This window comes from Ovis aries, chromosome 2, assembly GCF_016772045.2.
Source record: "Ovis aries strain OAR_USU_Benz2616 breed Rambouillet chromosome 2, ARS-UI_Ramb_v3.0, whole genome shotgun sequence".
Classification (NCBI taxonomy): domain Eukaryota; kingdom Metazoa; phylum Chordata; class Mammalia; order Artiodactyla; family Bovidae; genus Ovis; species Ovis aries.
This window is the reverse complement of record NC_056055.1, coordinates 28,066,320-28,086,928: the sequence shown is the minus strand read 5'-3', so window position 1 is coordinate 28,086,928 and position 20,609 is coordinate 28,066,320. Positions and strand designations below refer to the sequence as shown.

Genomic DNA, 20,609 nt, shown 5'->3' with positions numbered 1-20,609 from the left:
CAGCAGAGTACATCATGAGAAATGCTGGGCTGGATGAAGCACAAACTGGAATCAAGATTGCTGGGAGAAATGTCAATAACCTCAGATATGCAGATGACACCACCCTTATGGCAGAAATGCAAAGAAGAACTAAAGAGCATCTTGATGAAAGTGAAAGAGAAGAGTGGAAAAGTTGGCTTAAAGCTCAACATTCAGAAAACTAAGATTATGGCATCTGGTCCCATCACTTCATGGCAAATAGATGGAGAAACAGTGGGTGACTTTTTCTGGGCTCCAAAATCACTGCAGATGGTGATTGCAGCCACAAATTAAAAGACACTTACTCCTTGGAAGGAAAGTTATGACCAACCTAGACAGCATATTAAAAAGCAGAGACATTCTTTTGTCAACAAAGGTCCATCTAGTCAAGGCTATGGTTTTTCCAGTGGTCATGTATGGATGTGAGAGTTGGACTGTGAAGAAAACTGAGTGCTGAAGAATTGATGCTTTTGAACTGTGGTGTTGGAGAAGACTCTTGAGAGTCCCTTGGACTGCAAGGAGATCCAACCAGTTCATACTAAAGGAAATCAGTCCTGGGTATCCATTGGAAGGACTGATGTTGAAGCTGAAACTCCAGTACTTTGGCCACCTGATGCGAAGAGCTGACTCATTGGAAAAGACCCTGATGCTGGTAAGGTTGACGGCAGGAGGAGAAGGGGACGACAGAGGATGAGATGGTTGGATGGCATCACCGGCTCAATGGGCATGGGTTTGGGTGGACTCCAGGAGTTGGTGATGGATAGGGAGGCCTGGCGTGCTGCAGTCCTTGGGGTCGCAAAGAGTCGGACACAATGGAGCGACTGAACTGAACTGTGTTCACACTGAGTTGCATTTAAAAAGCAGTCAAGAGATAGTTTGGGAGCAGTAGCACCAACAGTCTCAGAGGAAGATGTGGCTGCTCACCCTGAGCTAGATTTGGAAGGCTGGATTGGGAATGAAGCTGGGCGAGTGAGGAGGGGGTGAGATGTGAGCGAAGAGTCTGTTCCAAAGGAAATTACAAAGGATATAGTTAACGGTGGTGTTAAATTAGCCGCTCAGAAGGATTCAGGGGTCCTCTAATGACAGGATCTGTTCACTTCACGGATTTCATAGCCTTAATGTTGTAGAAGGTGGGGGTAGAGAAGAGAAGGAGTCCATAGGAACAAAAGCGACAGGCTGTCCTTTTCATTTGAGGTGGGATGGGGCAGGGTGCGCCTGCCCAGTCTGTTGTGCATCCCCTGGGAGAGGCTGCCTGCACCATCCCTTTAGCTCCCACCTCCTGGAGAAAAGCCCTTTTCATATTGTGGACATTTTTATTTCTAATAGACCTTTGTTCTCACTATGTTAATTGTCATTGGTTCTCTATATAAGCTCTTTCTGCAATGGCTGGCTTTTCCAGTACTTTGTGCAGCATGATGAGGTAACCATAGACTTTCAGACTGCCAAGGCGTGTTCTGTGGCTAACTAGCCTCAAACTGTAGTCAGAGACAGAAGGTTGAGGCCCAGAGAGGGGGTCGTCCAGGGGCCTCAAGTCTGGTGGCCATTGCAGGCTGTCCCCTTCCCTGTAGTGTGTGCTCACTGAGAGTGAAATGTTGATGGTAGGAGGGCTTAGGGTTTCTCTTCCGGCTTCTCATTCCTGGGGCCGCCAGCAACTGGCCCTCCTCCCTGCCCTGGCTGTGGGACTGCTGAACACCCCAAAGACAGGGAGTGGACAGAGCTTCCATTTCTCCCAGACTGACTGGAATGTGCTGTTCCAGGGACCTCTTCACCGTGGAACATGTGTATGTCAATAATTTTTCATTCTGCAGAGGGGGAATTGGGTTTCTAGGAACGTGCTTGTGGTCTGCAGCCATGGACATCTTACTAGTTCCCTGGAGTTCATTATGATGGAATTGACCTTTATCAAACACTGACCAGGACAAGGAGACAAACCATTCTCTAGGAGACAGAGCAGCTAATATTTTTCAAACATGGAAAACATTATTTTAAAAAAAAGATTGCTTTTCCAAAACAAACTTGAATATACTTTTGTGCGTCTGAAAATTTGTGTGTACTGTAATACTGTAATGATCTTATTTTTCCAGAGGTTCTTCCATTCTGTTTACATTGAGTTTCTCTGATTTTTTTCTTTTTTCTTTCAATTTTTCCTCTGTTATTTCTATTTGGTGTCTTAAAATATCACAAAGTTAATAATCTTACAGTTATAGAGATCACAACCAGAGTGGGTCTCACTGGGCTAAAAGCAAGGTGTGAGAGGGCCACGTTTCTTCCGGAGGCTCCCGGGAGAGTGTTTCCTGCCTTTTTAGCTTCTGTAGGTGCTGAATTCTGTGGCTCATGGCCCTTCCTTTGTCATCAAAGCTGTCAGTGGCCAGTAGAGTCCTGCACCCCCTCGTGTATGAAGCCTGCTCCTCTGCCTTCCTTTCTACATTAGAGGCCCTGTGATGACACTGGGCCCAGCTGCATCATCCAGGGTACCAGCCTGGCCTGAGGTTAGCAGTCTGCCCACCTCTTCCCTCCTGCTGTGTAAGGTACCACATATAGGTGTGGTGGGCAGGAGTGCACAGCTCTGAAACCACAACATTGGCCTTTAGAAGTTTTTGCCATCTTATTTATCTTTATGATCTTTGTGACTAAATAGGACATAAAACATCATTTCATACTATCATTAAATTAAAAAAAATTTATAAACAAAGTTTGTATGTGATTCATCTTTGTTTCTAAGAATATAGGCATACCTTAATTTTGCTAAATCAAGGTATCTTTGTTTCTTCATGTATTTTTTTTTTAAGTTTTCGTGAAAAAGTCCAAAAGAAACATTTAAAAAAAAATTTCCTTCCTTACCATTTCCTGGTGTCAAGTGTAAAATATTCCTACACTTTATTCCGTGTGTCTTTCACCAGATGTGTCCCTTAGCACTCAGGGATATTGTTTTCCATCCATTCCAAACTGACCTTGGCTCTTTCAGTGGACTGGGGAGCTTGGGGCTACATAGCCTCCGGCTGGCTGGTGTTGAAAAATGAGGGGCACCTGTGGCCCAGGGCCTCTGTGCTGTGCTCACGTGAGCAGGTTGCAGACATCTCTGAAGTGATTGAAGGCTGTCAGATGCTTTTTAACATAGTCAGGTTGAAGCCGCTGAGTTGTATCTCAACAATTGAAAGGGAGATCCAGGGCTTAACCCTCAGACTTTCAAAGTCTAAGGGACAAGAACTTACAAATTGATGATAAGCAGGCCCTTCTAAGGAAAGCATTACCTGTAGTTTCTGGGGCCCGTGTTTGGAATTAGTGTATTGACACGTGTGCTTGTTTTCTTAGGTCCGGGCCCACCAGCTGGTCTTGCCACCGTGCGATGTGGTGATCAAGGCTGTGGCTGACTATGTTCGCAACATCCAGGATACCTCGGACTTGGATGCCATAGCTAAAGATGTTTTCCAGCATTCTCAGGTAGAAATGCAAACACTTGGGTAGTGCTTTGTGCTCTGGTGTGTGCTGAATTAGGAAGGGTCTTGAGAGGCACACACCAGCCATGCCCAGGAGGGCTTCCAGCTGTCAGGCCTCGGTGCCAGCCAGGAGGGCTGGCCCCTCACCTAGCTTCTCCAGCCTCCCCTCCAGCCTGCACAGAGGTAGACAAATAGTAAGGTCTCTGCCGCTCCTAGATCCTCCATCATAATTCAGTGGGATTTCTACTAAGACAGACGTATCAAATGGGCAAACAGAATTGTGATCTCTGATTTGTCCATCCCTCCAAGTGGTGGTCAGGGATTTCTTCTTCCTTTTTTGGAAAGTAAGGAATTCAGGGGAGGTTGGACTTTAGTAGAAGCAATGAAGTTTGTGTGACTTGCTCTCTGAAGAGCTAAATTTGTACCTCCACTTTGCTAGAGATGGAAAGTAAAACCTTTGCAGGTAGCATCAGAGACCTTGCCAAGGGAAAATTGGAGGACTGCATCACAGAACTCAGGTCTCCTGAGTGCCATGTCAGACTCTGATAAGTACGGTGTTCTAAGAGAATTAATGTTTAACTTGTTTCTTTAATGATAATCTGTTGATTTTCCTTAACGGTTTTAATGTTTATTCTAAACTCTCATCTAGCTTTAAAGGCTATAGACTTATCCATGTGTTGAATTATATTAATATACACACGACCAGTGCCATACTAATTTACAAAGGTTTTCCTGCATTTGTTTCAGTCTAGAACAGATGACAAAGTTATTCGATTTAAGAGAGCAATTGGATATTATTCAGCAACTAGCAAGCCTATGGCATTTCACCCACCACATTACTTAGGTAAGTAATTTGAGGCCTCTGTGATGCTAACCATGCAGTAACCAAAGAGATTTAAATATTCAGCCAATAATCTCATGAGTTTATTGTTTTAATTTCTATCATTATACAAATAAGTACTAGCAGAATTTCCTGGGTAGACTCAGTAGTAATTCCTGGAAGTGTTGAAAAGCAAGAGCAAACTTATGAGACTTAAGAGATTGGAAGAAAAAAGGATGCAGTCATAAGGACTAAGGCTGGCAGTAATGGTGATGCTTAAATCTGTGTCTGTGAGGTGTGGGCTTATAGAGTGCACCAGGGACACAGAAGACCCACTCGATCTTTAGGTGCCTTCAGCGCAGTGGATTGATGTCTCCTCTTTGTTGCCTTTTTTTGGCAAAAGATCAGGTTTCTCTCAGAGAGTTGAAATTGGGGAATTAAAAACAATTGTAAACTGCCTGAAGGCTGCTTAATAGTAGATATCTCATGGGAGGTTGTAAAGCACTAACCCTAAGTACCAACCTCCTTCCTAAGTCAGATTGCATTTTTTAGGGTCCAGATCAGTAAAGCTGTGAGAAATCATCCTGTTAGTTGTTGTTTCAGTTGTGCTTATTTTATATAATGAGACTGTCAGAGGAATGAGACTTTTAACCGATTTCATATTAACTCTGCGGTTGAAAATGTTCCTAACAGTGTCCTTTGCATGATAGTATTCACTCACCCATTTAAGCACAGTGTGACTGTGCTGTGTATGTGGTTGGTGGGGGCAGGGGGGACGATACAGATACAGGTAAGTGCTGGCTTTTGATGGCAGTCTCTGTGCATGGGTAACAACAAGTGCGTATGGATTGTGACTATGGACAAGTGAATATGTTGTGTGATCGAGGAGGGTACAGGCCATTTCATCCGATGACCCAGTTCCCCGTCGTGGGATACGCGCCCCCCTGTCCCTAGCCATGTCTTTTCTTCCCAGCAGTTAGAGTAGTGTTTAAAAATGTCTGTCAGCCTATTCCATTCCTCTCGTGCTTGTAACAAACTCCCAACTGCATACCTGCCTCCTCCCCCCACATCAAGCTCCTTCTCTTGCTGGCCTCTGCCCCTCACCTTCCAGGCCCTGCCGTCTTCCCTGTGTGAAATGTACGGCACTGGCTCCTGCTGTGGGGTCTTGGCACTGGCTGTGGACCTAGCGCTCTCTCCCCCTGACTTCCTGTGTGCGGGGCATTCCCGTTTCTATTGTCCAGGCTTCACTGTCACCTTTCTTGGCTCCACTAGGCCATCCTGTCAAATGATTCTCTGCACGTCTCCTCAGACACACCCTCCCAACCCCTAAGAATGTCAGGGGTCCAGGGATGGACAACCCCAGGATCTCAGCTGCCACCTTCATCCTTTTCAGGAGTGGGGAAATATTTGCCCAAATGACTTAATCCGTGAAGAGCTGTTGAATCAGGAGAGTGAAATGATTAGATGTAACTTAAGGTTACTCTTGGAAAGGCGGACAGGTAGTGCTGGGTGGGGGGACTCGATACCACGTGTCTCTTCAGTTAAGGTGAGATATAACAGGGGCAGATGGTGGTGGCTGGGTTTTACTGCTGGCACAGGAATAGATGCTGTTGAGACAGGTGAGTGGCCGGGGTACTGATGCCAGGTTGTGGACATCTCTTTTCCATTGCCTCCTGGCTTCGTTTTTCCTGTTTTATTAAAATGGGATACTTATGTTAATATTGAAAGGGCAAGTATAGGTAAAGTGCTTTAATGAGTGCTTGTTACAAGCAGATACTGTCATTTTTATTCTTGTAGGAAGGATGACTGGCAAAAGCTCTGAATGTTGAATGATCAAGTAGCCTGAAAGAAGTTAACACAAAGATGTACTTGGTACCTCATATATCTGTAGTGATGTTCTAGATCTTATATGACAGTTGTACTTTAAACATTCATTATAATATACTTGGGACTGGGCTTCCCAGGTGGCTCATTTTGGTAAAGAATCTGCCTCCAGTGCAAGAGATACAGGAAACTCAGATTTGACTCTGGGCTGGAAATATCCCCTAAATATCCCCTGAAGGAGGAAATGGTAACCCACTCCAGTATTCTTGCCTGGAGAATGCAATGGACGGAGGAGCCTGGTGGGCCACAGTCCATGGGGTTGTGCAGAACTGGATATGACTGAAGTGACTGAGCATGCACTTGTGGTTGGGACTAGAGCATTTATTAGTAGGAAGGAAAATAGGTGGGAGAAGGATAGAGACAGGATAGATTGACTTACCATTTGGCATTGACCTGAGCTGATAACAGTTTGGAAGATGTTCTGAAGAGGAAGATGAGTTTCAAATTAGGTTTAAATTTGAGCTTTTTAAAAATATTTACTGTTCTGTAAAGTGCTTTCATGTTCTTATTAAATCATCAAAGGACATTATGGGGTAAGTATTTTATAAAAGAAGTTAATAGTCTTAGAATTCTCTTTCACTTTCACTCAGTGGTTTATGGAAAACAGTGGTGTAATTGGTAAAGAACTGGGGATATTTAGAGTGATGTTTTCAAGTAGGTTAATGTAGGTGATAACCACCTACAACATCCTTCTATAAAGCATTTCCTATTGCTTCTGACTATTGCAGTAATCGTAATTGTACAGCAAGGGACTTAACAAAGCACAGGCACAGATAGTTTGGGACAGTGTAGAGTTCAGTATATGACCATATACGGAAATTGAGAGAGGGTGAGGCAAGATTGGGAAGGAAGGTTTATTTCAAGCAGAACCAGCAGAAACAGATAAATGTAAAAATCAGTATTTTTTTTTTTTCCTGATAAGTATAAAGAAGCAAAAGTATCTGGAAATGGTGCTCACTGGTTTTTGGCTCTATGTGCTGTTGTTGTTTAATCACTGACTCTTTGCAGCCCCATGGTCTGTAGCACACCAGGCCTCCCTGTTCTTCACCATCTCCTGAAGTTTGCCTAAGTTCATGTCCATTGCATCAGTGATGCCATCCAGCTGCCTCATCCTCTGATGCCTTCTCTTCCTTCTGCCCTCAGTCTTTCCCAGCATCAGGAATTTTTCCAGTGAGTCGGCTGTTGGTATCAGGTGACCAGAATCCTGGAGCTTCAGCATCAGTCCTTCCAGTGAGTTTTCAGGGTAGATTTCCCTTAAGATTGACTGGTTTGATCTCTTTGCTGTCCAGAGGACTCTCAAGAGTCTTCTCCAGCACCACAGTTTGAAGGCATCAATTCTTTGGTGCTCTGCCTTCTTTATGGTCCAGGTCTCACAATCGTACATGACCACTGGAAAGACCATAACCTTGACTGTGTATGGCACTGTGTCGGCAAAGTGATGTCCTTACTTTGGACACCATGTCTAAGGTTTGTCATAGCTTTCCTGCCAGGAAGCAGTCGTCTTCTGGTTTCGTGGCTGCAGTCACCGTCTGCAGTGATTTTACAGTCCATAAGAAGGAAATCTGGCACGACTTTCACCTTTCACCCTTCTATTTGCCATGAAGTAGTGGGGCCAGGATCTTAGTTTTTGAAATATTTAGTTTTAAGCTGGCTTTTTCACTCTCCTCCTTCCTCACAAGAGAGTCTTTAGTTCCACTTCGCTTTCTGTCATTGGAGTGGTATCATCCGCATATCTGAGGTTATTGGTGCTTCTCCTGCCTGTCTAGATTCCAGCTTGTAACTCATACAGCCCAACATTTCTCATGATGTGCTCAGCGTATAGGTAGGTTAAATAGAGTAACAGCAGACAGCCCTGTTATACGCCTTTCTCAGTCATGAACCAATCAGTTTGTTCCATACAGAATCTTAACTTGCTTCTTGACCCACATACAGGTTTCTCACGAGACGGGTAAGATGGTCTGGTATTCCCATCTCTTTAAGAGTTTTCCACAGTTTGTTATGAGCTACACAGTCAAAGGCTTTAGGTAGATGCTTTTCTGGTATTCCCTTGCTTTTTCTGTGATACAGCGGATATTGATAATTTGATCTCTGGTTCCTCTGCCTTTTCTAAACCCAGTTTGGACTTCTGAAAGTTCATTGTTCATGTAATGCTAAAGCCTAGAACGCAAGATTTTAAGCATGACCTCACTAGCATGGGACGTCCCTGGTGGCTTAGCTGGTAAAGAATCCACCTGCAATGTGGGAGACCTGGGTTCAGTCCCTGGTTTGGAAAGATCCCCTGGAGAAGGGAAAGGCTACCCACTCCAGAATTTCATGAACTGTTCATGGGGTTGCAAAGAATCGAACAGGACTGAGTGACTTTCACTTTCACTTCACTAGCATGGGAGATGAGTGCGATTGTCCGATGGCTTGAACATCAGTACTACGCTTCTTGGGAATTGGGATGAGGATTGACCTTTTCCAGTCCTGTGGTCACTGCTGGGTCTTCCAGATTTGCTGACATATTGAGTGCAACACATTGATAGCATCATCCTTTAGGGTGTTGAATAGCTCTACTGGAATTCCATCACATCCATCAGCTTTATTGATAGCAGTGCTTCCTAAGACCCACTTAACTTCACGCTCCAGAATGTCTGGCTGTGGGTGACAGACCACACCATCATAGTTATCCAGTTCATTAAGATATCTTCTTGTACGTCCTTCCATGTATTCCTTTCATCTCTTCTGATCTCTTCAGCATCTACTAGGTCTCTACCATTTCTGTCCTTTATTGTGCCCATCTTTGGGCAAAATATTCCCTTGATATTTCCAGTTTTCCTGAAGAGATTTGTCATCTTTTCCCTTCTGTTATTTTCCTCTATTTTTATTCACTGTTCATTGAAGAAGGCCTTCTTGTCTCCCTGAAACTCTGCGTTTAGTTGGATGTAACTTTCCCTTTCTCCCTTGCTTTTCACTTCTGTCTTCAGCTATTTGTAAAGCCTCGTCAGAGGCAAAAACTATTTTGCCTTCCTGCTTTTCTTTTTCTTTGCAGGGACCCACTAAATGGAGAGTGATGACTGAAATGGAAATCAGAAGCCTAGAAGAGTTAGGGAAATGCTTTCTTGAGTTAGGGAAATATTTTCTTGGCATCCCACATGAGCACGTAAGACATATTTTCCACAAAACAATATTCCTAAAAGCAGTAGGTTGATCGTAAGTGGTCTTTTCAAATCATAGTTCATTATGTTATTCTACAAGAAAACACATTCAGAATTTCGAACAACCAAAGCGGAACTTAACTTTCTTGTTCATTAGAGCCTTTCTCTATTAATCATTTTAGAAACTAGAATATGTGTAGAGTTTTAGAAAAAAAATGTTACAGAATCATTGTAGAAGCTCAAGAGTACGACTACTGAGAATAAAAATGGGGAGAGTTGATTCTACCCTGAGTTGTTAATCTGACTAGAATTTTAGGTTCTACCGCAGAATAGTTTTCAGAATCTCAGTTGGCTTCAGGACTCTGTATTTTCAAAAGAAATACCTTCCTGGCCAGATCCATATGAACTGGCATTGGGAGGTGACTGCTGTGTCTTCCATGCTTTTCCTTCTGAGTCTAGGTAGTTTTCTGCAGGATTGAGGGAAAAAACCTCAGACCTCCATACTGTTATTGGATGGTGTGGAATTTATAGAAGGAAGTGCACATACTCCCTGTCTCATTGCTGGGAGGCCTCGTCTGCATAGTGTATAGTCCCTTTCTTTTTCCAGTCCTTACTGTATTTATACTGTGGACTCCCAGAAATTATATATTATGAATATATACAATAATGGATATATATAATATCCATCTGTATTTTTTATATATATTTATGAATTGTATCTACTAGATAAAATTTTAAAGTAAGTTACAGGTGAGATTAACATTAATTTTAAAGCATTTACCCCTATCAGAAACACTGTGTTGGGAATTGGGGATCTAGAGATGAGTATGCTTTTTCCCTTTCTGTCATTGTATTGAATGGCCACCATTGCCAGAGAACCCTCAGTCTACATGTAAGCACAAATAACATATGTCAGAATTGAGTTGTCAGTAGTATTTGGCTCCCTGATTGAACAAGTAGTTCTTAAGCCTTAGCTGTGCTCCATTGTGAATCATTGGCAGAATTTAAGAATAACAAATAACACAGAGATATGAGAGGCCACCTCAGGTCCGTGCATATGGATTCTGTAGGCATCAGCCAATCCTTGTCTATTTGTGAAAAGCCATGCAAGAGACACAGAGGCCCACTGCGCCAGCAAAAGCGTGCAGCATGTCCTCATGGCCTTACTCGTGAAAAACAGATGAGCTGTCACTGCACACTGCTAGAATAGCCACAGTCCACACACTGTCACCACCAAATGCCGGTGAGGACGTGGGACACAGAAACCCTCACTCCTTGCTGGGAGGAATACAATACGATGGTTCAGCCACTCTGAAGACATGGTTGCAGTTTCTTACAAACTCGAACGTACTCTTAGCATACGATCCAGTAATCCTGCTGTGTGGTATTTACCCAAAGGAGTTGAATACTGGCGTTCATGCAGAAACCTGCATGTGAATGTTTATAGCAGCTTTATTCATAGATGCCAAGACATGGCAGTAATTAGGATATCCTTAACTAGGTGAATGAATACACAAACTGCTACATCCAATGGCCTGTTATCTAGTGCTGAAAAGAGACTGGCTACTTAGCCATGAAAAGACATGGAAAAACCTTAAATATACATTGAAAGAAACTAATATGAAAGGCTATATACTGTTTGATTCCATCTGTGACATTCTGGGAAAGACAAAGCTATGGACACAGTAAGATAGTCAGGGGTTCCAGGGTTGGAGGGTGAGAGAGGAGTGAATAGGCAAAGCATGGAGTTTTTAGAGCAGTGAAAATGTAATGCTGGATTTATGTCATTGTAAATTTGTCCAGACTTACAGAATACACACCACAAAGAGGAAATCCTAATGTAAACTATAGACTTTAGTTAATAGTAATGTATCCAAGCCAGGCTTCAACAGTACATGAACCGTGAACTTCCAGATGTTCAAGCTGGATTTAGAAAAGGCAGAGGAACCAAAGATCAATTTGCCAACATCTGTTGGATCATCGAAAAAGCACAAGAGTTCCAGAAAAACATCTATTTCTGCTTTATTGACTACGCCAAAGTCTTTGACTGTGTGGATCACAACAAACTGGAAAATTCTTCAAGAGATGGGAAGACCAGACCACCTGACCTGCCTCTTAAGAAGTCTGTATGCAGGTCAGGAAGCAACAGTTAGAACTGGACATGGAACAACAGACTGGTTCCAAATAGGAAAGGAGTATATCAAGCCTGTGTATTGTCACCCTGCTTATTTAACTTCTATGCAGAGTACATCATGAGAAACGCTGGGCTGGATGAAGCACAAGCTAGAATCAAGATTGCTGGAAGAAATATCAATAACTTCAGATATGCAGATGACACCACCTTTATGGCAGAAAAGCAAAGAAGAACTAAAGAGCCTCTTGGTGAAAGTGAAAGAGGAGAGTGAAAAAGTTGCCTTAAAGCTCAACATTCAGAAAATGAAGATTATGGCATCTGGTCCCATCACTTCACGGCAAATAGATGGGGAAACAGTGGAAACTGACAGACTTTATTTTCTTGGGCTCCGAAATCACTACAGATGTTGACTACAGCCATGAAATTAAAAGACGCTTACTCTTTGGAAGAAAAGTTATGACTAACCTAGACAGCATATTAAAAAGCAGAGACATTACTTTGCCAACAAAAGTCCGTCTAGTCAAGGCTATGGTTTTTCCAGTAGTCATATATGGATGTGAGAGTTGGACTATAAAGAAAGCTGAGTGCCGAAGAATTGATGCTTTTGAACTGTGGTGTTGGAGAAGATTCTTGAGAGTCCCTTGGACTGCAAGGAGATCCATCCAGTCCATCCTAAAGGAGATCAGTCCTGAATACTGATGCTGGAATGGAAGGACTGATGCTGAAGCTGAAACTCCAATACTTTGGCTACCTGATGTGAAGAGCTGACTCACTGGAAAAGACCCTGATGCTGGGAAAGGTTGAAGGCAAGAGGAGAAGGGGACGACAGAGGATGAGATGTTGGATGGCATCACCGACTCAATGGACGTGAGTCTGAGTAAACTCCAGAAGTTGGTGATGGACCAGGAGGCCTGGCGTGCTGCATCAGTATTGGATCATCAGTTGTAACAAATGTACCGTAGTAATGCAAGGTGTGTACCTTCTGCTTATGTTCTCTATAAAGTATAATTCCTCTAAAAATAGTCTACTAATTTTTTAAAAAAGAATAGATGAGCTCCTTGATATGTTTACTTCCTACCAGGCACTGTGCTGAGTGTTGAACAAGGTAGTAGACGGGACAGTAGTAGACGGGACAGATGCCACTGTTGCCCTTCAGGTGATTGAGATGAGGAATCGTACAGGAAAGTAACAAGAGACAGTCAAGGAATACCAGCCTGGTTAAAACAATACTTGATTAAACCAGTGTTTGGGTCTGTTCAATTAAATTAATGTTTAGGTGAGGTTTGAGTGTAAAGTAGGAATTTAGCAAAATTACAGTATAGAGGAAGAATATGTACAGAGGAGACAGAATGTGTAAAGGTTCTGAGGTGGAGGCCAGGATGTAGAAGAAACAAGAATGTGGTTGGAACACAGGAGAGCAAGGGAAGGAGTAGGTGATGCTTGTTGGGCTGGAGTGCAGTGGCCGTGTAGGGCCTTAGACTTACTCTTTGGACCATGAAAACTCATTGAAAGCTTTTTCACTGTGGAAACTTAAAATTATTTTGAAACTATCATATGCACAATATATTTGTACAGTAAATAAAGCAGACATCAGTGGAGTATTACTAGTATCAGAGTCCTATCCTTGTCTCTCCCTGGACACATTCCCCTGTGCTCCAGCACCGTGAATTTTGTGTCAATGGTCTCTTTGCTTTTCTTTATTGTGTCTGTGCCCTGAGTACTAATTAGAACCATGGAAATGGGTGGGATTCCTTGGGGAGGTTTTTGTGGAGGGCACTCTGTAGGGAGGTCTTGAGGATAGTGTGCCTCAGGTCAGGGAAAGGGGATGGAGCTGGGGACACAGGGAGAGCCGTGCAACAGCCAGGAGTTGTGGCAAGAACAGCTGTCAGAGAGAGGAGGCGGAGGTGCCTGTGGCACTCAGAGCTCCCAGACCCCCTGCAGGTGCATGTGGCTGCCTGGTTCTCAGCAAGGTGTGAGGGATCCTAGGAAAAATAGTGTTTTGGCTTTGCACCTTCTTCTATACTGTAAAAGATGGAAGCGGGTAGGATGGGTGGCCAGCACCAGTCCCCCAAATCTACCTGAATTGTTTCCATAAAGCACTTGAAATGGGAGGGAGGTTTGAACATACTTCAACTTTGACGTGGATGATGAAATCTGAGAGGGGGGCTGTGAAGGGAGATGGAAGTTGGGAGGGGATCGTGGCCCTGGGTCCCTTGGAGCACAGACGTGGACGTCTGGTGGGGACCAAGGGATCTGTCAGGGCAGCAGTGCATGTGCAAATAATAGAGAATTGTGCAAAGAGAACCATATTGAAATAGGAGCTCTCACCATTAAAGCAAAGAACACATTCTATATAGTGTCCCCAAAGAAAGGACCTCTGGCTATAGAAACTTTGAAGGTGCTGGTAGAGAGGCCCCATGGGCATTTTACCTGGACAGGCCTGCCCAGGTCAGGGGCCGGCACCAGCCTGTGTCCTGACATGTCCTCAAGGTTGGCCACATTCCTCCAGACTGGGTCAGAGGATCATGACTTACAAAATGCTGAATGGCAAACTTCAGTTCCAACCACTGGTGACCCATCTACAGGAGAACATAAATGCCTCCTGTCTTAACAGGAATAATTAGACACTGTAGTTGGTGCTCCTGGACCCCAGCTCTTGGGACTGGGGCTCAGAAAGGTGCAAGTTCCAGTTTAAGGGAAAAATAAGAACCATTCGGTGGGCTGTCATTCTGGACCATGACTTTGCTGGAAGGCATCACTTTCTGATGTCTTGAGAAAGTGGCTTCCCGTGGATGCAGTCTGCACGGTGCTCAGCAAACTGTTGCGTTGTTTGTTGCCGGGCCTTCTAGGTTGTGTTGACACAACCTATCTTTTTGAAAACATAGCTCTACCTCCCCGACAACGTGCATTCTCAGCATGGGAGGGAATGGTCAGGAAGTGTTCCCCCTGAACATGAAGACAGTCTGTGAAGAAAGATATGGTGCCTGCCGGGCTTCCTTGGCTGATGAGAAGAGTCTCTAAGGTCTCCAGGACTCAGGGTTGCCCGTTCAGGTCCACGGTGGGACACAGTAGCTGTGCAGAGTCCGTAGTGTGACCTGACCAGAATAGAGGGTGATGGCATTGCTCCTGTGGCTCTGTTGAGCTCCTCAGCTGCCACTGCATGCCAGGAAACATTGCTCTCAGGACCTTATCCACCTGCTGCCATTGCCCATGCACCCACGCTCACTATGCAGGGCCTCCTGCTGCAAGCGCTGGCTGTAGCAAGGCCACAGGATCCATATAAGGCAACTTGCTTTGTTCCCACCCAACAGTGTACCTCTGGGACTTTGTTGTGACTTCACAAAGGTTTGCTTTCATAGTAGGTTTTTTTTTTTTCCCCTGCCTTTTAAAGCTTATCTAATGTAAAGCCTTTGACTGTGTGGATCACAATAAACTGTGGAAAATTCTGAAAGATGGGAATACCAGACTACCTGACCTGCCTCTTGAGAAACCAATATGCAGGTCAGGAAGCAATAGTTAGAACTGGACATGGAACAACAGACTGGTTCCAAATAGGAAAAGGGGTGCGTCAAGGCTGTATATTGTCACCCTGGTTATTTAACTTCTATGCAGAGTACATCATGAGAAACGCTGGGCTGGATGAAGCACAAGCTGAAATCAAGATTGCTGGGAGAAATATCAATAACCTCAGATATGCAGATGACACCACCCTTATGGCAGAAAGGGAAGAGGAACTAAAGAGCCTCTTAATGAAAGTGAAAGAGGAGAGTGAAAAAGTTGGCTTAAAGCTCAACATTCAGAAAACGAAGATCCTGGCATCTGGTCCCATCACTTCATGGGAAATAGATGGGGAAAGAGTGGAAACAGTGTCAGACTTTATTTTTTTAGGCTCCCAAATCACTGCAGATGGTGACTGCAGCCATGAAATTAAGACGCTTACTCCTTGGAAGGAAAGTTATGACCAACCTAGATAGCATATTCAAAAGCAGAGACATTACTTTGCCACCAAAGGTCCGTGTAGTCAAGGCTATAATTTCTTCAGTGGTCACGTATGGATGTGAGAGTTGGACTGTGAAGAAAGCTGAGCGCCGAAGAATTGATGCTTTTGAACTGTGGTGTTGGAGAAGACTCTTGAGAGTCCCTTGGACTGCAAGGAGATCTAACCAGTCCATTCTAAAGGAGATCAGCCCTAGGTGTTCTTTGAAAGGACTGATGCTAAAGCTGAAACTCCAGTACTTTGGCAATCTCATGCAAAGAGTTGACTCATTGGAAAAGACCCTGATGCTGGGAGGGATTGGGGGCAGGAGGAGAAGGGGACGACAGAGGATGAGATGGCTGGATCGCATCACCAACTCGATGGACGTGAGTTTGAGTGAACTCCGGGAGTTGGTGATGGACAGGGAGGCCTGGTGTGCTGCGATTCATGGGGTAGCAAAGAGTTGGACACGACTGAGCGACTGAACTGAATGTTTCACAGTGGGGCTGTGCTGTATGTAATCTACTTAGCCATGTCCTGTGGTCATCATCTAGAATATTAAGGGTTTTTTTTTTACTGTTACAGTGATCATTAAAAAAATTTTTTTTAATTGTCACCAAGTATTTGACATTATACTGTTGCTAACTCTGATGCTGGGAGAGATTGGGGGCAGGAGGAGAAGGGGACCACAGAGGATGAGATGGCTGGATCGCATCACCAACTCCATGGATGTGAGTTTGAGTGAATTCCGGGAGTTGGTAATGGACAGGGAAGCCTGGTGTGCTGCAATTCATGGGGTCGCAAAGAGTTGGACATGACTGAGCGACTGAACTGAACTGATACTTCAATAATAAGTTCTTGAAATTTGGCATTCTTTATGAAGTTATATAATATTCGTTCTTTAAAACTTTGTTTCCAAAAAAAAACACCTTTGTTTACTAAACCCACTTTTTCCAGAATTTTGCTTTAATTTTCTTACCATGGAAAGCTTTAAATGTAACTGAAAAATACAGAGGATAGTATAGTATCACGAGCATTAGGGTACCCACTAAACAGGTGGAATAGATGTCTTCAAAGAAATACATTAGGCTTTTCTAAAAGTCATGTCTTAAGGTTTTTATATTTCTTTACCTCATATATGGAATAATAAATCACAGTGTTTTGATTGTTAATTAAATGCTGCATTGTACCTGCCATTCTGTGTTTGCCCTTCTTTTTTTTTTTTGAGATGTGTTGCATGCTCATCGTTTTCAATTTGTATCTTGTTAAAGCTAATGCAAATGGCATTGATGTCAAGCCGCCAGGGGTCTGACAGAATAGATGCTGCCAGAGAGAAGCTAAGATGCTATCATGTTAAATAGAAAGTCCATTTATTCTTTCTCCTTCTTTATCGTTAATTCTCATGCAGGTCACGGGAGTCTCTCAGTCCATTCCTGTGACCTTTCATTCAGTTCTTAGTGAGTTTATTTCAGTTGATGTGGTATGAAGTGCTATAGGCTGTCTGGTCTTGTGGTTTTTTGAAATGTCATTAAAAAAAAACAAAACCTGAAAATTAGTCATTTTGGAAGAACTGAAAATATGTCTCCTTTTAGTTGTTGTCTGGTTTAAAAGACTGCATGGGTGTCTTCCTGAGGTGGACACAGCTTGTCATCAAGTCTGTTGGTAGCTTCTTGGTATTCAGTGACAGAAGGGGTCTGCCAATTCAGTTTATCAGTCACTTCAGAATAAAGGCCTTCAGACTCTTCTTTGAGGTTGTGCTTTTTAGAATTCACAGATGGACAGAAACTACTTTGTCTTGATTTACCATAAACTGTGCAGGTGGCTAGATGAGATTTTGCTGTTTAATGCCTACGATTCAAACCTGATTAAGTGAACCCAGGAAGTTAATAGATTTGAGTAAAATTTGGGATAAACTTGTCACTGCTCTGTAAGACTTAGGTAACACGTGAATTTGAATCATGCTGTATCCTTTGAGGTCCATGCACATGTTGTTTAAACTCAGGGACAGAAGAAATTTGGATAGCCAGGAATTCTATGTAAGCACCAGGCTACCTCCCAACTATGGACTATTGCTACAACAGTTAAGCACTCAAAGCAGTGCAGTCATTGATGAACTGCTCTAGTTCTCAGAAAGGTCTTTATATTTATGTTGACCTGAAATGTGCTTCCCCAGGTTGGTTTTCATTGCTTATAATTCTTTCAGGTGCCTACTTCTTTATTCATGATCTTACTTTTCTTGGTCCCATACTTAATCTTCCATTGTGGGGGCTTCTCTCCTGAACGGTGACCTCTGACTTTAACTGTGTGATCTTACCAGCTGATGTTCTAGGCTGGCATCAGCTGCCCCAGCTCTGAGCTCTTGGGAGTTGGTACTCAATGGAAACTAAGTTTAGTCTTCTAAAAGCCCGGGACAATTTCTGTCTGTCCCTTCCCAGAAAGCCCCATGACTCCCTTGGCTGAGTGCTCATGCCTGGTCTTCAATCCAGCCAGAACTACCAGGCTTCAGAGGCCATACCAGTGTCCTGTTGGTTCCCACTGTCCCTTTCCCGACCTTGCCTTCAGAAGTTATTCATTTGGGAGAGGTGTTAGTTGCTCAGTCATGTCTGACTCTTTGTGACCCCATGGACTGTAGCCCATCAGACTCCTCTTGTCCATGGGATTTTCCAGGTAAAACTCCTGGAATTTAATAGATTTGAGTAAAATTTGGGATAAACTTGTCACTGCTCTGTAAGACTCAGGTAACACGTGAAATTGAATCATGCTGTATCCTTTGAGGTCCATGCACATGTTGTTTAAACTCAGGGACAGAAGAGATTTGTTACCATTTCCTTCTCCAGGGGATCTTCCCAAACCACAGGGATTGAACCCAGGTCTCCCGCATTGCAGGTGGATTCTTTACCGTCTGAGCCACCAGGGAAGCCCAAGGATGAAAACAAATTATGTAAAATTCTCCTTTGTATAACTTTGTGCCTTAACTTCTGTAGAATATTGGTATTGAGTAAATGTGTCAAAATGGTTATCATAGTTTGAAAATTTCGCATTTTTTTTTTTTTACAGGCACTGAAAGCTAGTTGTTGGTAGGGAATATACTGACTTATTTCATCTTAAATTTTTCAAAGCTATGTTTTTTTGGGTATCACTTGAAAATCATGTATAAGCACCCATCTCAAATATTTTTAGAATGTTACTTTGTTACTGTTGTTTATTTAATGTAACATTGTTACGGTAACATGCCTAGTAATAGATGAATAAATCTTACTTTAATCCAGAGAAAAACTGATTAGCTTCATACAGGCACAGTGAGTAATTCAAGAGAGTGGATACTACACAACGTATCTTATGTATGAGAGTTCACAGCTAACTAAGAACAATTGAAAGGGCTGCAATGCATGCTTTCTTTCTCTTATTCTCAAGTATTTAATATTTACATATTTTTTAATTAAGGAAATATTCTTCATGTAGTAATCGAACACTTTTTCCTCCTTTCATCTGTCTGCATTCTGCATACTCGATCAAAAGTCTACCTCTGTTAGTAAGTATTTGTGAAAGGAGGAGAATGAGAACTGGTGATGTTAATCTCCGCTCTGTGCAGTGGTGTCAACTTTGAGAAAGACGCCTTGTCACACAGAAGACAGACAATGATTCTGCTTAGCTGCATGAGGGCATTGAGAACAAGAACTGATTTACAAGAAGGCATGCAATATGCAGAGGCAGGCCCTTGCGTATCAGACATTTCTGCAGCCATCAGAGAAATGCAGACAAATTAATTCACTTAATAGACTAGGTTATGACAGAAGAGTAACTAGTTCTGTGAGTTCTCAAAAGTTTGTTTGAGGTCAGTGATTAAAATATGACTTTAGAAAATATTCTCTCCTTGGGAATCTTTGCTTTTAAGTTATAATTGTGTATGTTTGTATTGGAGGGTTTCTTTCTCTCTTTCAGTTTTTTTAGGGCAGGTGTGTGCTTTCAGGAGGTTTGTAGCATATGATGGTCAAAAATAGAGTGAAACATGAGTGTTCATCTTCGCTGGAAAACTGCTGCATAATTGAAGGGTCCAGTCTCTCATTCTGATTACTGGGAAGTTAAGTATGGCAGGTCAGCTATAAGGGATTGTAAACTAGACTTTTTACAGTGATTTAAGTTATAGTATTAGAGCTTGAGTGGATTTTGTAATACTCTTACCCAAAATCTGGCTAAAATTCATGATCACCAGTTAAGGGACTTTAACAGTTAGAGCATCATGTATCTCATACGTGGAGGTTTGTTAACTTGTGGACCTAACTGATCAGGAGTGTCTCCTTGCGTGTGCGAGTGCACGAAAATGTGCGTGTATGTCTGTGTGGTCAGTGTACATGTTCATGTGAGTGTGTGAGGTGAACATTTGCCTGTATGTGAGCACGTGGACGTGTGTGTAGACGGGCATCAGCCCTGTATGCACATGTACCAATGTCACCATTGCCAGCTGTCTGTCCTGCAGCTGTCTCTGTTCAGCCAAAGGTGGAAGCTGGGCCACCATTTCTGTCTGTGCGAGATGGGATCAGAGAATTGTGGCATTACCAACTTGAGCTCCAGGAACTAGGAGATGGGATCTTCCAACAGATCATGACTTCTGAGGCTCCTGACTCTCTAGGGTAGTAAGAAGTGAGCAGTGGCCCAAGCCTCGGTGCTCCCAGTGTTCTTTCAGTGAATGAGAGGGTGCATTTGAGGCATGTTATTATTTGGGGCTGGGGGCTATCACATGTACATTACCAGATGGTCAGTACTGAAATCAGATTGATTATATTGTTTGCAGCCAAAGATGGACAAACTCTATACAGTCAAAAACAAGACCTGGAGCTGACTGTGGCTCAGATCATCAGCTCTTTTTTGCAAAATTCAGCCTTAGATTGAAGAAAGTAGGGAAAAAGCACTAGGCCATTCAGGTATGACCTAAAACAGATCCGTTATGATTATACAGTGTAAATGACAAATAGATTCAAAGGATTAGATCTGATAGACAGTGTGCCTGAAAAACTATGGATGGAGGTTAACGTTGTACAGGAGGCAGTGACCAAAACTGTCCCAAAGAAAAAGAAATGCAAGAAGGCAAAGTGAGAAAGGGAAAGATATACCCAACTGAATGCAGAGTTCCAGAGAATAGCAGGTAGAGATAAGAAAGCCTTCTTCAGTGAACAATACAAAGAAATAGAGGAAAACAATAGAA

General features: G+C 43.0%; 1 protein-coding gene across 3 annotated transcripts in view; it reads left to right on the top strand.

Moving 5' to 3' along the window:
- Positions 1 to 20,609, top strand: part of FAM120A (family with sequence similarity 120 member A) — a 118,238-nt gene that overhangs the window by 40,665 nt on the left and 56,964 nt on the right. For all 3 annotated transcript variants that reach the window (XM_015093026.3, XM_042242987.2, XM_060410829.1), the window contains exons 4-5: positions 3,331 to 3,459; positions 4,203 to 4,299. In XM_015093026.3, coding sequence (XP_014948512.2) covers positions 3,331 to 3,459; positions 4,203 to 4,299 — 226 coding nt within the window. The remainder of the gene's footprint in view (positions 1 to 3,330; positions 3,460 to 4,202; positions 4,300 to 20,609) is intronic.